General features: G+C 39.0%; 1 protein-coding gene and 1 long non-coding RNA gene across 4 annotated transcripts in view; one reads left to right on the top strand and one right to left on the bottom strand.

Annotated features, from left to right (window-relative positions):
• Nucleotides 1-13949, top strand: part of Sv2c (synaptic vesicle glycoprotein 2C) — a 218400-nt gene that overhangs the window by 191067 nt on the left and 13384 nt on the right. For both annotated transcript variants that reach the window (XM_015497779.2, XM_048800118.1), the window contains 6 exons: nucleotides 111-221; nucleotides 624-712; nucleotides 4248-4412; nucleotides 7417-7550; nucleotides 9009-9212; nucleotides 9675-9834. In XM_015497779.2, the coding sequence (XP_015353265.1) occupies nucleotides 111-221; nucleotides 624-712; nucleotides 4248-4412; nucleotides 7417-7550; nucleotides 9009-9212; nucleotides 9675-9834 (863 nt within the window). The remainder of the gene's footprint in view (nucleotides 1-110; nucleotides 222-623; nucleotides 713-4247; nucleotides 4413-7416; nucleotides 7551-9008; nucleotides 9213-9674; nucleotides 9835-13949) is intronic.
• Nucleotides 1-13949, bottom strand: part of LOC125615801 — a 39769-nt gene that overhangs the window by 14925 nt on the left and 10895 nt on the right. Inside the window, exon 1 of one of the 2 annotated variants that reach the window (XR_007346391.1) lies at nucleotides 9653-9758. The exons of the other annotated variant lie outside the window; for it this stretch is intronic. This is a non-coding gene — a long non-coding RNA (uncharacterized LOC125615801). Of the gene's footprint in view, nucleotides 1-9652; nucleotides 9759-13949 lie in introns of those variants that run through there. 2 annotated transcript variants of the gene reach the window in all.

Here is a 13949-nt window from a genome sequence, read left to right as displayed (position 1 = left end):
ATATAAATAGAGAGAGAGAGAGAGAGAGAGAGAGAGAGAGAGAGAGAACGTCAGCCTAAACTCAGCAACTTTAGAGAACTCAGCATTTTGTGCTCTGTTGCTTTCTACAGGTAAACAAAATCAAAACCCCTAAACAAATAGATGAGTTGATTGAAATTGAGAGTGATACTGGAACATGGTACAGGAGGTGTTTTGTTCGGATCCGCACAGAACTGTATGGAGTAAGTACCCAGTTCTGCACTGACCTGCATGTCAACCTCTTACATTTGGGGATAGTGAGAAGAGGGGCTGACCTACCTATCCCATCAATGGGATTCTTCCTTTTTGTCTAGGACATCTGAACTTGGATGAGGACCAAGCAATCTGACCACTTTGGGATCAGCAGCTAGCCACTATGCCCTGTCCTTGGGTAGGAAGGTGTCAGGCCATAGACAGGCTATCCTGAAGTCCATTGGCCTTCAGGAAGCTGAGAAGTGAAAATTCCAGTATATGTTACCCTCTGGGGCTTAGGTTGAAATGAATTCAGCCCAACAAAAACTCAGCTTTCTTATAATTCAGTGGAAGGGGCAGGGGAGTGGGGTTGACTAATTGCATAAGAAAACTGTTTCTCTAATATTTCACAGATTTGGATGACTTTTATGAGATGTTTCAACTATCCCGTCAGGGAAAATACAATAAAGCTTACAATCGTTTGGTTCACCCTGTCTTTTGGGTAAGTGATATTTAAATTCTTGGTGAGTGAAATCATTAAATGCTATATTGTAATTCCCAGCCACACTGCTTTCTTTCCTTATTCAGTTCCATGTTATTAACCTATTAAAGGAAAAAATATTTTTATTTTCAGCTTAGATTTGCTGACAATTATGGGTTTTTTAAACCAATTATTTTATTTATCTTGTCTCATAAACCTGGGCTGACAAAACCAATAGCATTTGGAAATCTGATAAGGCCCTGGATGACTCATCCCTGTGACTGTCCAGTGTCCTCTATGCTTCCACTCAGCCCCAGCCACTCAGCCTCTCTGCTCTTCCTTGAATATGCAAACTGTCTCCATCTCAGGCCTTTGCACCACCTCTGCCTGGAACGGTTCCACCAGGTAGCTGCTCACCTCATTTCTTCATCTCACCTCATTTCTTCACCCCCTCCAAGTCTTTCCTTTTTGGTGATGCTGTCCCTAAGTACCTTTTTTGTTTTCCTTTCCCCTTCCTTCCTTCCTTCCTTTCTTTTTAAATCATAGCATCTCCACATTCTCTATTCCCTTTTTGGCTTTATTATTCCTTGTGGCACTTTCTACCTTCTATTACACAAAATTCTGTGTGAGAAATAAGACTCTGCCTTACCCCTCTGGAAACTCCACGATGACAGGATTTTTTAAACTACCTTGTTCACTGACATACATCTCTGGAACATAAGCTCAATAAATCATTGTTGCCAAATGAATAAAAATGCCATATATGTGTTCTAAGAAAAAAAGAGATAGAGGGAGAATTTGTGGGATTTTATTTGCTAATAGTTGACATCTCCACTTTAAAATGTGCATGTGTAACTCAATTGTTGCCTAGTTTGCAGTTAAGAAAAAAGCAACTAGATGGTACCCTACACTATCAGCCCAATAGGATTTTGATGCCCAGTGGAACCCAATATTTACTCTGCAAATTCTCCCTTAACAGCCACAAATTAGAATAGGCAAGTGGTCCAAGATGATAGTTCTTTCCCAAGTGCTGGGTAAGGTATAATACAAGGAAAGGAGGATGGCAGGAAGACCAGGGTCACAGAAGCCCATTCTGCTGGGTGACATGATTAGCTGTGTCATCCAGTTCCTCATTTTTAAGCTAAGGGCTTTGGGTATTTTTGTTTGTTTTGTTTTTTTTTTGTTTGTTTGTTTTTTAGGATATGGAAAGTAATTCTCACACAATTTCTAGAAAATCTATTAATGTTGGAAGAAAGGATAGCTGAAAATTAGCATATATTAGATTCTTACTGTATACTAAGCACTAGCATAGGTACAGAGAAGATAAAGATAAGCCAAAGGAAAGTACTTCTCTCAAGGTGAATGTTACCTGAAGATTATCTGGTGTTTATTTTGGTAGCTTACTCAGTAATGACCCATTTCTTTACTGTTATTATTCAACAATGTTAGCATTTAGTGGACATTCAGAAAATGTTTGCTGAATACATGAAAAAGTAGCTGAAACAGCTCCTCATTGCGGATGAATGTTCCAGAGAAGCAAGCTTCCCTCATTGTTGCCATTTTTAAGTTTTTGCTCTATGTTTATGAACTAGAGAACAGTAGGAATGAAGTAAGTGTCCCTGAGTCATTTCTTATTCAGTGACTGGCCTCACAACCTCATCATAATAGTTATATCAGATAGTGATCTTAATGTCCCTTTCCCCAGTCTTGAACCACCTTAGAAAATGGGACTGTACCCAAGATTAGCAGTGTCACAATAATAGATACATAATAGATACATGGTCTCATAATAGATACATGGCACAGATGTTTCAGAAATCCTAATGGCAATAATGATGATAAAAATGGCTCATATTATGTTTTGAACCCCCTTGGTATGTTAGATACTTTGCATTCCATTTAATCTGAGCAACCACCCAGGAAGGAAGGTGGGTACTACTATCCATTACCATATTATAGGTGGGTTAATGAGGGTTTAGCTGACTGGCACAAGTTCACAAATTGGGAAGTGATAAGCTGGAACTCAAACCTACTCCAACTGCAAAGGCTGTGGTCATAACTACTTATTTCCTGTACAGCTAAGCATCACTGGGGACAAATAGAATAGTGATTCCCACGTTTGAGTGCTCATCAGAACAATAACACTCCATATCCAGAGTCTTTCAGTCATCAGGCCTGGTTGGGGCCAAGTTTATGGGCACTGGCCCAGGGATCCCATTTGAGAGCTACTACATTAGAGCAGCTCTGTTTACTAGAAACATAATACAAACCACATATGTCCTTTTAAATTTTCTGGTAGACACAAAAACACATACAAAAAAAAAAAATAAAAAGAAACATGCAAAATTAATTTTAATACTATATTTTATTCATCTTGTTATGTCCAAAGTAGTATCATTTTTGACATATAATAAATATAAAAATAATTAATTACTGATTTTATATTCTTTTTTCATGTCTTCAAAATCCTGTGATATTTTGTATTTATAGCACATCTACTTTGAACTAGCTGCATTTCAGCTGCCTAGTAGCTGCCTGTGGTTAGTGGCCACTGGTCCAAACAGCAAAAAAGCATGATGTAGCTGTTAGAATATTATGTTAGAGGCCAAGTGGCAGACATAACCTGATTTTTCAGATAGTGATCTTAATGTCCCTTTCCACAGTCTTGAGCCACCTTAGGAAATGGGACTGTACCCAAGACTAGCAGTGTCACAATAATATAGGAACTAATAGAGTCTCCATGAGCAAAAGAGGTCATCCTGAAAAGACTCTCATGCATGTTGGGTCACAGGAGAGAGATGGGGTTTCTCAGTGCAGCAAGGAATGGTAAAAATGACATCGGGGCCAGGTTGCCATATGTCTTAGTCCATTTGTGCTGCTATGAGCAAACATCACAGACTGGGTAATTAATAAGTAATAGAAATTTATTTCTCACATTTCTAGAGGCTGGAAAGTCCAAGATCAAGGTGCCAGGAAGTTGGGTGTCTGGACAGTGCCTGGGCTCTGCTTCTAAGATGGCACTTTGCTGCTGCATCTTCCTTGGGGATGAACTAAGCATCTCACATTGTGGAAGAGATAGAAGGAGCAAAAGGAGGGAGGCAGCTCCCTGCACACCTACATTTTATTAATCTTATTCATGAGCCCTCACAACTTAGTCATCTCTTAAAGGCCCCAACTCTTAACACTATGACATCGGGTTTAAGATTCAATTTGGGGGTTACACATTCCAACCAAAGCACCACCTATACCACTTCAGGTATAGGATGGGATTTTTTTCTGTATAACTTCCCAAAGAAAGAGTTTAGGGATTACCTACGTGGGGTTTCCCAGCTAACCTCTCTAACTATCTCCCTAACCTGATTTTTGCAGATTACTCTTAAAAGAGCAGGGAGCACACCAATGACTTGTGTGTTGATTCATTCAAATACTATAGGGAGCCAGTCAGAACTGAAAGTGCTTCACTGGGAACCATCACTGCTCTGAAAATGTTGGTGAGGAACTTATTGCCTCAGGCATGACAGCACCTTTACAAACTCATGTTTCTTTATCTTTGCAGGTACTATGGATTATCGGTTTGGTTCCCTGATGTCATTAAACATCTGCAGTCTGATGAATATGCATTGCTGACTAGAAATGTGCAAAAAGATAAATATGCAAATTTCAGTATTAACTTTACAATGGAAAATCAGATTCACACTGGAATGGAATACGACAATGGCAGGTCTAGAAACTTTGAAATCCCTGGCTATTCACAAAAACTCATTTCTTACTAGTATTCTCTGCACAGAAATCTGTAGGGGTTTTTGTTTTGTTTTGTTTTTAGTTTGTACATTTAGTAATTTTCAGGCTGAATGGAAGTTCACTTCCAAATGGAAAATACATGTTTATCAGTTGCTTCATTTAAACTACTTCTGAAACTAAGTTGCCTCACACTCCTTAAATATGGGATTGACCACTATGGAAAGAAAATTCAGAAAGACCTTGAAGAGTAATGAAAATAAGGAAGAGAAAATGCAATGGGTAATAGGTTCTTTAACTCAGGGAAGAAATCTGAAATGTAATGTGATGAGTCTTTCATTCCTGAGAAAGGGAATCACTTTTCATAATTCTTTCCTTCTCCAGTAAGTGGAATCAAACATTGAAGTTAAATTGTATGAGTTTACTTGTTTCAATTAGAGAACAGAAATGATTCCTCCAATGTAAGTATTTTGAAAGCACCAAGGGATGCTATTGAGAATGGGATCTGGAACATCTCTGGATGTCAGGAGACAGAAGTGAACAGGAAGTTGGTTCTGGTTCATTATTTCAGACAGAGAAAGGAATAGGTGACGTACTTATGTTCCTCTATGTGTTGTTTGAGAAAGTAATTGCTGGTACAAGTTCCTGATCGCTTACATTATTCTTAAGAAATTGTCCCAAATTTAAAAATAAAAGTAAAAATCAAAAATAACCAAAGTTACCCAAGGGAAAAAATCAGTTCAGTAAGATAAATTCTGTGGGATGCTTTGTAATGGACAGGAGAGATACCAACTAAGAGGTCTTAATCTAATTTGCAATCTTTGAAGGGCCTAATCATAAAACCATATTGATCAGCTTCACTCTCCCACCTGAAATACTGGCTTGAATCTGCATTTACTTTTTGCAGAAACCTTAGCATCAAATGTTCTGTAATTCTAGGGTAGAAATTTACTTTAAAAATATATTGGTACTATTAGAAATTTCTAAAATCTGTTTGTGAATGTCTCAGTCATAATCTTAGTGATATTTGTTACTAACTAAACTACTTAACTAAAGTTTTAAGATGGGCAAGGCAAAGTAGCACATGCTTCTAATCCTACTATTCAGGAGACTGAGGCAAGAGGATTTTAATTTGGAGGCCAGCCTGGGCAGTTTAGTGAGACACTGTCTCAAAATAAAGTAAAAAGGAGCTGGGTGCTGGAGTTGTGGCTCAGTGGTAGAGCACTTGCCTAGCATGTGTGAGGCACTGGGTTCGATTCTCAGCACTGCATATAAATAAATGAATAAAATAAAGGTCCATCAGGCTGGGATTGTGGCTTAGTAGTAGAGCGCTCACCTAGCACGGGTGGACCGGGTTCGGGTTCAATCCTCAGCACCACATAAAAATAAAGGCATTGTGTTGTGTCCATCTACACCTGAAAAACAAATATAAAAAAATAAAGGCCCATTAACATCTAAAAACTAAAGATTTAAATAATAAATAAAAGGAACTGGGTATGGTGGCCCATGTCTTAATCCAGCAGCTCTGGAGGCTGAGGCAGGACGATCCCAGGTTTAAAGCCAGCCTCAAAAGCAAAGCACTAAGCAACTCAGTGAGACCCTGTCTCTAAATAAAACACAAGATAGGGCTGGGGATGTCTCTCAGTGGTCGAGTGTCCCTGAGTTTGATCCCCAGTACTCAAAAAAACAAAAACAAAAACAAAAAACAAACTAAAATTGCTTCCCTTTTCCAAATTCAATCTACTTTCAAAAAACTGATAACCTTTAGTGCATATAGATGTTTTTTTTTCCCTTTGCGTCCCTGCAGTACACATTGAAACTAGATAATTTTTTTAGGCTGGTTGGTCTGTGAGGCCACAGTGTATTTTGAACTGACAAATGTAATCAGGCATTACAATGAGAATAATTTTGAAAGTACTCAATAGTTAGTGATTACTTTCCAGTAAGCTCACCTTCCTAGAAGGATTAGTCCCTTTCTGTCCTTAATAGGTATAGTCTTGGTATAGTAGCTCCTTCCCAGATGATCAAGCATTTTCCTCTCAGTGACTAGCTAAGGGTATATTCAGTCTTAATACAGAACTAAGATACATTGATGATATTTATATGTGTCAGCTTGGAGCCCTTATTAATCTAAATCACAGACTCTCCTAAGATGTTATGGTTATTAAGACTGTTATTATCTTTACCACCTAGAATTCCCCCTTACAGTGCCCAAAAGGCTTCTTAGCAGGTTTCATCATTCTACCAAATGTAAACAGAACTCTCCTAATTCTATTTGACTCAAGGAATATCTGTTGACCTTGAGGAAGAAAATACTCCTAGAAATGAGTATAACCTTTTTACTTCCTGACCTGGAGGCAGTCATTTTTCATGTAAATGAAACAGGATTTTCTGCCCTCTCTTCAAGATAATTGGAAGTCCCCACACTAGAATGAAGAGGCCTGGGATTGTCAGCTCAGGAAACAGATTTTCACTGAAAGTTCAGGGGGCTGGAAGTGAAACTCAGTGGTAGAGCACTTGTCTAGCAGGTGTAAAGCCCTACCCCAAAAATAAAAATAAAAATTCAGGGAGGAACATATCATCAAGTTAGAAACATTAACCCTAAACAGGAAACTTTCAAATAAAGGCATATCTGAAGAAACAGGAATATAGGATTTCAAAGTAAATAAGTAATAGGTAATCTTCAGACTCTCTACCTTGCATACCACACAAAACCTTTTACCAACATTGCAAAAAAACTAAGTGAGCTTGAGTGTCATTGCTTCTCCTACCGGGAAATGACAGTGAGCAATGAAAGAGACGAAGACCAGGATGCTCAAGGGGAAAAACAGAAAAGCAAAGAGTTTAGAAAATCCAGAACCCTTTGTTCTTATAATTAAGAAAGTCTATCATGAGGCATCACATCTCTAAACCTGTTTGACTTAGCTTTGAACTCTAATGGCTACAGGTCATTGATGTGAATTTGTGTGTATTTGTGTGTTGAACAGATTCCTAGGGGTCAAGTTCAAATCCGTAACTTTCAAAGACTCAGTGTTTAAGTCCTGTACCTTTGAGGATGTGACTTCAGTCAACACCTACTTCAAGAACTGTACTTTTATTGATACTGTTTTTGACAACACAGGTATGTGTGCCAGTTAGCTCTGCCTCCAGCTGGGGCCTCTTCAAAAGGCCCAGCTGTTGGCAGAAATGTGATAACCATGTGATGATGTGGCTAGGGGTTTGTGTGGGAAGTGGAGATTAAAGTAAATGAACAAGTTCCCTGAGTCAGATTGAATCAAAGGTAAGCGTGTGTTGTCTTTCTTTGTCAGATTTAGTGTAAATGGGGCTTGCTTAAGTTTAGAGTTGACATACACACACACACACACACACACACAAAATCCTTTGGTGAATAATTTTTAAAGCAAAGAATTAACCTGCGGAATGCTGGTTTCAAAATCTGGCATTTGCTTAAAAGAGCATACATTAACTCTAGTAACAGATATGGACAATATGTATCTATGCTCAAATATTATATTTTATCCCAATCAATATAATAAAGTCAGAAAAAAAAAAGGAAGCCAACACTGATTGAGACTTTACCATATGCCATTTCCAGGTCATCAAACATTCATTATCTAATTAGTTTTTATAATAGCAGAGGTTTAGAAAAATTAAATAATTTGTTCACAATCATAGAACCAATAACAGGTGATATTTAAAGATGGGTTTATCTGATTATAAAGCCCATGTTCTCCCATGCTCACACATTGATCCTATTAAATGAGTCCAGAATAACAACTTGTCACTGTCAGGAGGATCAGCCTTGCCTTCTTGGTGTTCAGACAAGAGAAGCTTTGCCTGGCTCCAAGTGAGAATGGGGTCAAAGTGTCTTTGTTTATTAAATAGAGCTGTCTTTCACTACCCTGTAACCCATTGAACCTCAGAGGACCAGGTTTTTTAGGAAAATCTTGATTAGCAAATAAGATAACAAGTTTATCACAAGGTTTTCAGCAACACCTACTACCCCGTGCAATTCTTCTTAGAGCCAAGTTCAAGGAAAACTTCACAAGGAGAATGACCTTCAAAGGAGAATCACCTCAGTAGATTCCTCAGTGGATTCGTCCACGTAGACCTTAAATTACAGCCTCAGGAACCCAAGGAAATTCCCTCTCCTGGGTGCCTCTGAGTCCCATAAAATAGCAATAATAAGGTTGATCCATGCACATTTTAAACAAATTGTTTTTATAATTATAGTGTGGAAACTATTAGTGCTATAATGATGGCTTTTATGTAGCATGATAATTAGAATAAAGTAATATTGTAAAGGACTAAGCAAGTAATACAATTTGCAGTAGCCAGCTATAGAAAATCAGAAGATAACTGACTCTTTAACTTAATTGATTCCTTTCAACAAAGGTATCCCTCCCTCTGTTCGTTTATAATGTGAGGTACTGGACTAGAAACCATTGATCTGGCCTGGAGAAGAAAAGTCAAGTCAGCCCAGCCCTAATTTTTTCTGAATTCATTGTAGGTTTTCTGATATTGGTATGTTACTCATACCTGGAAAGAGCTTGATGCATTTTCTCTGTTGTTTCTACAGATTTTGAGCCATATAAATTCATTGACAGCGAATTTCAAAACTGCTCATTTTCTCATAACAAAACGGGCTGCCAGATTACCTTTGACGATGACTACAGTGCCTACTGGATTTATTTTGTCAACTTCCTGGGGACATTGGCAGTGTTGCCAGGGAACATCGTGTCTGCACTCCTGATGGACAGAATCGGGCGCTTAACCATGCTAGGTGTGTGCTCAATTTCATGTAGAAGGAAAGGGCTGCCCCTGCACTCTAGGGGGAGCCTGCTTCCTACTATGTACCCTTTCCCCTAGAGATTTACATCCCATGAGGAGAAATCCCTTAGACCCTTCATTAAGACTAAATTGCAGTGAAAGTTATGTCTAATTACATTTCATTTGAGCAGTTTTCATGAGTTAACAGACTGAAAAACTAATTATGTGTAACTAATGTATATTTTTCCACTTAAGTAACTGAGTAATGGAACATGTGCATTTCATACTTGCTGCTTTCAGAAAGCAGGGAGATGAACTTTCATATAGGTGAACACCCTTGTACTGGAGCTTTATGGAACCCAGTTTGCAACTTTCCCATGGATTTTTGTTTTCCTAAGAGTTCTCAAAGGCTCAAGAGTCCTTGCTCTGCTGAGATGACAGGAAACACTTCACCTTGTATCTGTATTGTTGGCAGGTGGCTCCATGGTGCTCTCGGGGATCAGCTGCTTCTTCCTTTGGTTTGGCACCAGTGAATCCATGATGATAGGCATGCTGTGTCTATACAATGGACTGACCATCTCAGCCTGGAACTCTCTTGATGTGGTCACTGTGGAACTTTACCCCACAGACCGGAGGTATGTTGAAAGAGCCTCTGGGATAGAGCTGGTCCAAATCCCATGGGACCACTGAAAAATTATAAAAACTAAGCCCAACTGCTACATCCCCAAGAAAGTAAAAATCCCCAAAGTATCATGCTTATAAAGCTACAGGTTCCACATTCCTCTTTTAAAAAGAAAATGTAGGGTCCAAAGTACATGTATGAAGACACAAATTGGTGTAAATATACTATGTATACAACCAGAGATATGAAAAATTGTGCTCTATGTAATAAGAATTGTAATGCATTCTGCTGTTATATATAAATTTAAAAAAAAAAAGAAATGTAGGGGAATACAGTTCCTAATAGGAAGTAATAGGGCAATGAAATCAGGGAAGAAATTTAATTGTGCCCATGACTTAATTTGTTGGCTAACAGTGTGAGGGAGCTATAATGAAGTGGTGAGGATTAGAACTTAATAGCCTGTCTTGGCCCACATTTTGAGTAGCTAATCAGTCTTGCAAGGGTGATTACCTTATATTTGCAGGTGTCTGCATGAGCTCTGCATTAAGCAAGAGAGGTCTCTAGCACATATGTGTTGACCTTCCTGGTCTATTGAAGGAACGTCTAACATACTCCTATTAAAAAAAAAGAGAGAGAGAAAAAGAAAAAGAAAGAAGGAAAGAAAAGATTGCTGTTGGAGGAAAATTTCTCACCGAGTCCTAAGTGGAGACACAGACTACACCTTATATCAGAGAAAGGGCTAGAAGGAGGGATTTAAGTAGAGCCTCAGCAGCTGGATAATTAAATTTAAACAATGGAATTCCTGTTTTGCCATTTGACATAAGCTAAGACAAATGCCTTTTTCTACTTTCTATTTCATGGACAACTCTCACACTTTGTTGCCATGGAAGACCTCTGTGTTGGAATATACAGACTTCAAAATGAAGGAGGAAGGTTTTTACCCTAGGATCATTCTGAGACACTTAGGGCATTGATTTGCCATTGATCCAGGGTCCTGCCCCTGACTTTTCATTCCTTTGGTTTATTGATCACAATAGGATACATCTTCTGCATTTCCATATTCTAATTTCTATTTCTTCCTCAGGAACATCTTTTCCTGAGCTTACATAAGTGCTATCGGCATTCCTATATATTCCTATATGCATCTTCTTATAGAACACTCAAAACTAAGGAAGCTTTATTTCATAAACATGTCTGTTTATGAAATATTCTAATTCAGACCCTCAGTGAACCCCCAAGTACATACATGGGCTCTGAAAGAAACCATTTATAGCTTCTCCTTCATTTATTCAATATGTGTTAGTTCTTTACCTTTGCAAGCACCCTGGGGATAAAGTTGCAGCCAAAAGCAAGTGTTCAGCTTGCACTGAGTTGGTTTGTTTCAACCAACCTGTCATTTTGGAAACAAGGCCCACCCAGATGTGGATTAAACTATTTATTTAAAATAAGCCCCTCCAATCATGTATATTAGTACATGCCTGTAATCCCAGTGACTCAGGAAACTGAGGCATGAAGATTAAAAGTTCAAGGCCATCCTCAGAAACTTACTGAGAGCCTGTCTCAGAATCAAAAAATAAAAAGATCTGGCTACGTAGCTCAGTGGTAGCACACCTCTGGTTCAATCCCCAATATCAAATAAACAAACAAACCATGTTAGCAAAGCTATCACAGAGCCTCCATTCTTTTTGTGTTGCACTATGAATTTGAAACTATTGTAAATTAAATCAGCTGCTTGTTCCTTTTCCATATGAAATAGAAGGATGAGCATTTATGGAGGGAAAATTTGGCTTGAAAACAGAAAACTCAAGCTGTGGTTGTAGCTCAGTGGTAGAGCTCTTGCCTAACATCTGTGAGGCCCTGGGTTCGATCCTCGCACCATATTAAAATAAAGGTATTTTGTCCATTTACAAATTATATATAAAACTTGTTGGACATAGTGGTACACACCTGTAATTCCAGCTACTCAGGAAGCTGAAGCAGGAAGATCACAAGTTCATACATGGTCAGCAACTTAGTGAGACCCTGTCTCAAAATAGAATAAAAAGGACTGGGAAGGTAGCTCAGTGTTGGACCACCAGGAAAAAAAAGAAAGAGAAGGAAGGAAGGAAGGAAGGGAGGGAGGGAGGGAGGGAGGAAGGAAGGAAAGAAAAACTCAGGAATTGGGTAAGTTCATCCTCAGAAATGGGAACCTGCTATTATTCTGTGTCAGAAAGCTTAAATATCAATTGAGGTAAAAGCAGAAGTTTCTGTTCGTATGAGTTCAGGTCCTCTGAAAAGCAGAAATCAAGATTGGGTTAAACATGCAAAGACTCAACAGGCCTTTTGTACTCGTTTCTGTCCAGAGCTTAAGGACAAGTAAAGATGAGTTATAACATGGTGTGGTCAGGGTTATGGTGAGGGAAGGGCATGGTGCTCTGAAAGCATTGGCGCATCAGAGCAGGTTTAGAAGTAACATCTCAGTTGAGGCCTGAAGAATAGTGAATGGCAGCCATACCAAGGGATGGAAAGAACATTTCAGTCAGAGCAAATGTCACCTAAAAAATCTCTCCAAAGAAAAAGTTAACAAAGTTAGGCAAAAACAAACAAACAAAATAGGTCATGAAAATGCTTGAACATTGCATTATATGGGGATTATGTGAGCCCTTGAGGTGTTTCAGGGAGAAAAACGAGGTAAGACTAGAATTCACTCTTGTGACCAGAGAGGAGGCAGGGCATCTCCTTAGGACACTGAAGGTGGTGATATGGACAAAAATGTAGATTGAAAAGAAAAGAAGTCAGCATTTAACATGTTCATGGAATTTTAAGAATAAAATCAACAAAATTTGGTGCTTGATTAAATGTTGGGGTGAGGAAAAGAGGTTGTCAGAGAGGATTCTATTTCTGCTTGCACAGTTGAAAGGATGGTTGTGGCTGTGTTGAGACGGGGACGCAGGAGGAACAGCAGGTTCGAGCTGGGGTCAGAAAAATACTGAGTTCCATTTGGGACATGTTGAATTTTCATTTCAACATGGAGCCGTCCAATATGCATTTGAATATTTATGTTGGATACCAGAAAGAATCCTGGGGATAGAGTCCATTCACTAATTCACAAGACAGATGTTTATGGAATGCATACCGTGTGCCAGAAACCATCCTAGTCAGACACAACAGTGAACTCACAGAGTGCCTGGCCTTGAAGGAGTCTACATTCTAGTTTGGGAAAGCTGGTCAATACAATTAGATAAATGAAGTAGGCATTAGTGTATCAGGTGGTGCTGAGTGCTAAAGGGAAAAATAAAGCCATATAGGGATATAGAAATTGCTAAGGTAAGGAGAGTTGTAATTGCATATAGGATAGCCAAGGGAGATGTAGACCCTGTAAAGGTGACATTTTAGCAGAGACCCAGGCAGATACTTTGGAAGACAGCTTTCACAGCCAAAGCAACAGCAAGTGCAAAGGCCCCAAGGTGGGAGTAGAAGCTACCAGTTGGCAGGCTGGAGCAGAATGAGCAAGATAGAAGGTAAGAGTGACAGGCCCAGAGGGACTCTCAGGTCTTCATTATGAGTGAAATAAAACCTGTTGCAGGATTTTGGGCAGCGGAGTGATGTGATCTGGCTTATAGTTAAAAAGAGAACTGGTTTTGTGTTAAAAATAAATTCTATGCCTGGGCATGGTGGTGCTCATCTGTAATCTCAGCTATTCAGGAGGCTGAGATAGGGGGATCACAAGTTCAAGACTGGCCTGGACAACTTAGTGAGACACAGTCTCAAAATAAAATAAAAAAAGGCTGGGGGTAGAGCTAAGTGGTAGAATACCCCTGGGTTCAATCCCTAGTACTTCAATAAATCAATAAAACAAACTTTAGGGGATCTGAGATGAATTCAGGGAGACCAGTTAGGAGGCCACTACAACAACTGTGGCAAGAGATAATAGGACCACTGACTGCGGTGAGAAGTGATTGGATTCTAAAAATATGTCCAAGACCAACAAGCATTGTTGAAAGATGGAATGTGAGATGTGAGAGGAAAAGGTATTCAAGATGACTTTGGGGTTTTACCTGAGCAATGGAAAATCTGAGATGCCACTTACTGAAATGGGAAAGACTGCAAGAGGAAGTTAAGCAGAACTGGGATCTCTGTTCTGTTCAT

Source organism: Marmota marmota, unplaced genomic scaffold, assembly GCF_001458135.2.
Source record: "Marmota marmota marmota unplaced genomic scaffold, marMar, whole genome shotgun sequence".
In the NCBI taxonomy this organism is placed as follows: Eukaryota; Metazoa; Chordata; class Mammalia; order Rodentia; family Sciuridae; genus Marmota; species Marmota marmota.
This window is presented reverse-complemented; position numbering and strand designations above follow the sequence as displayed.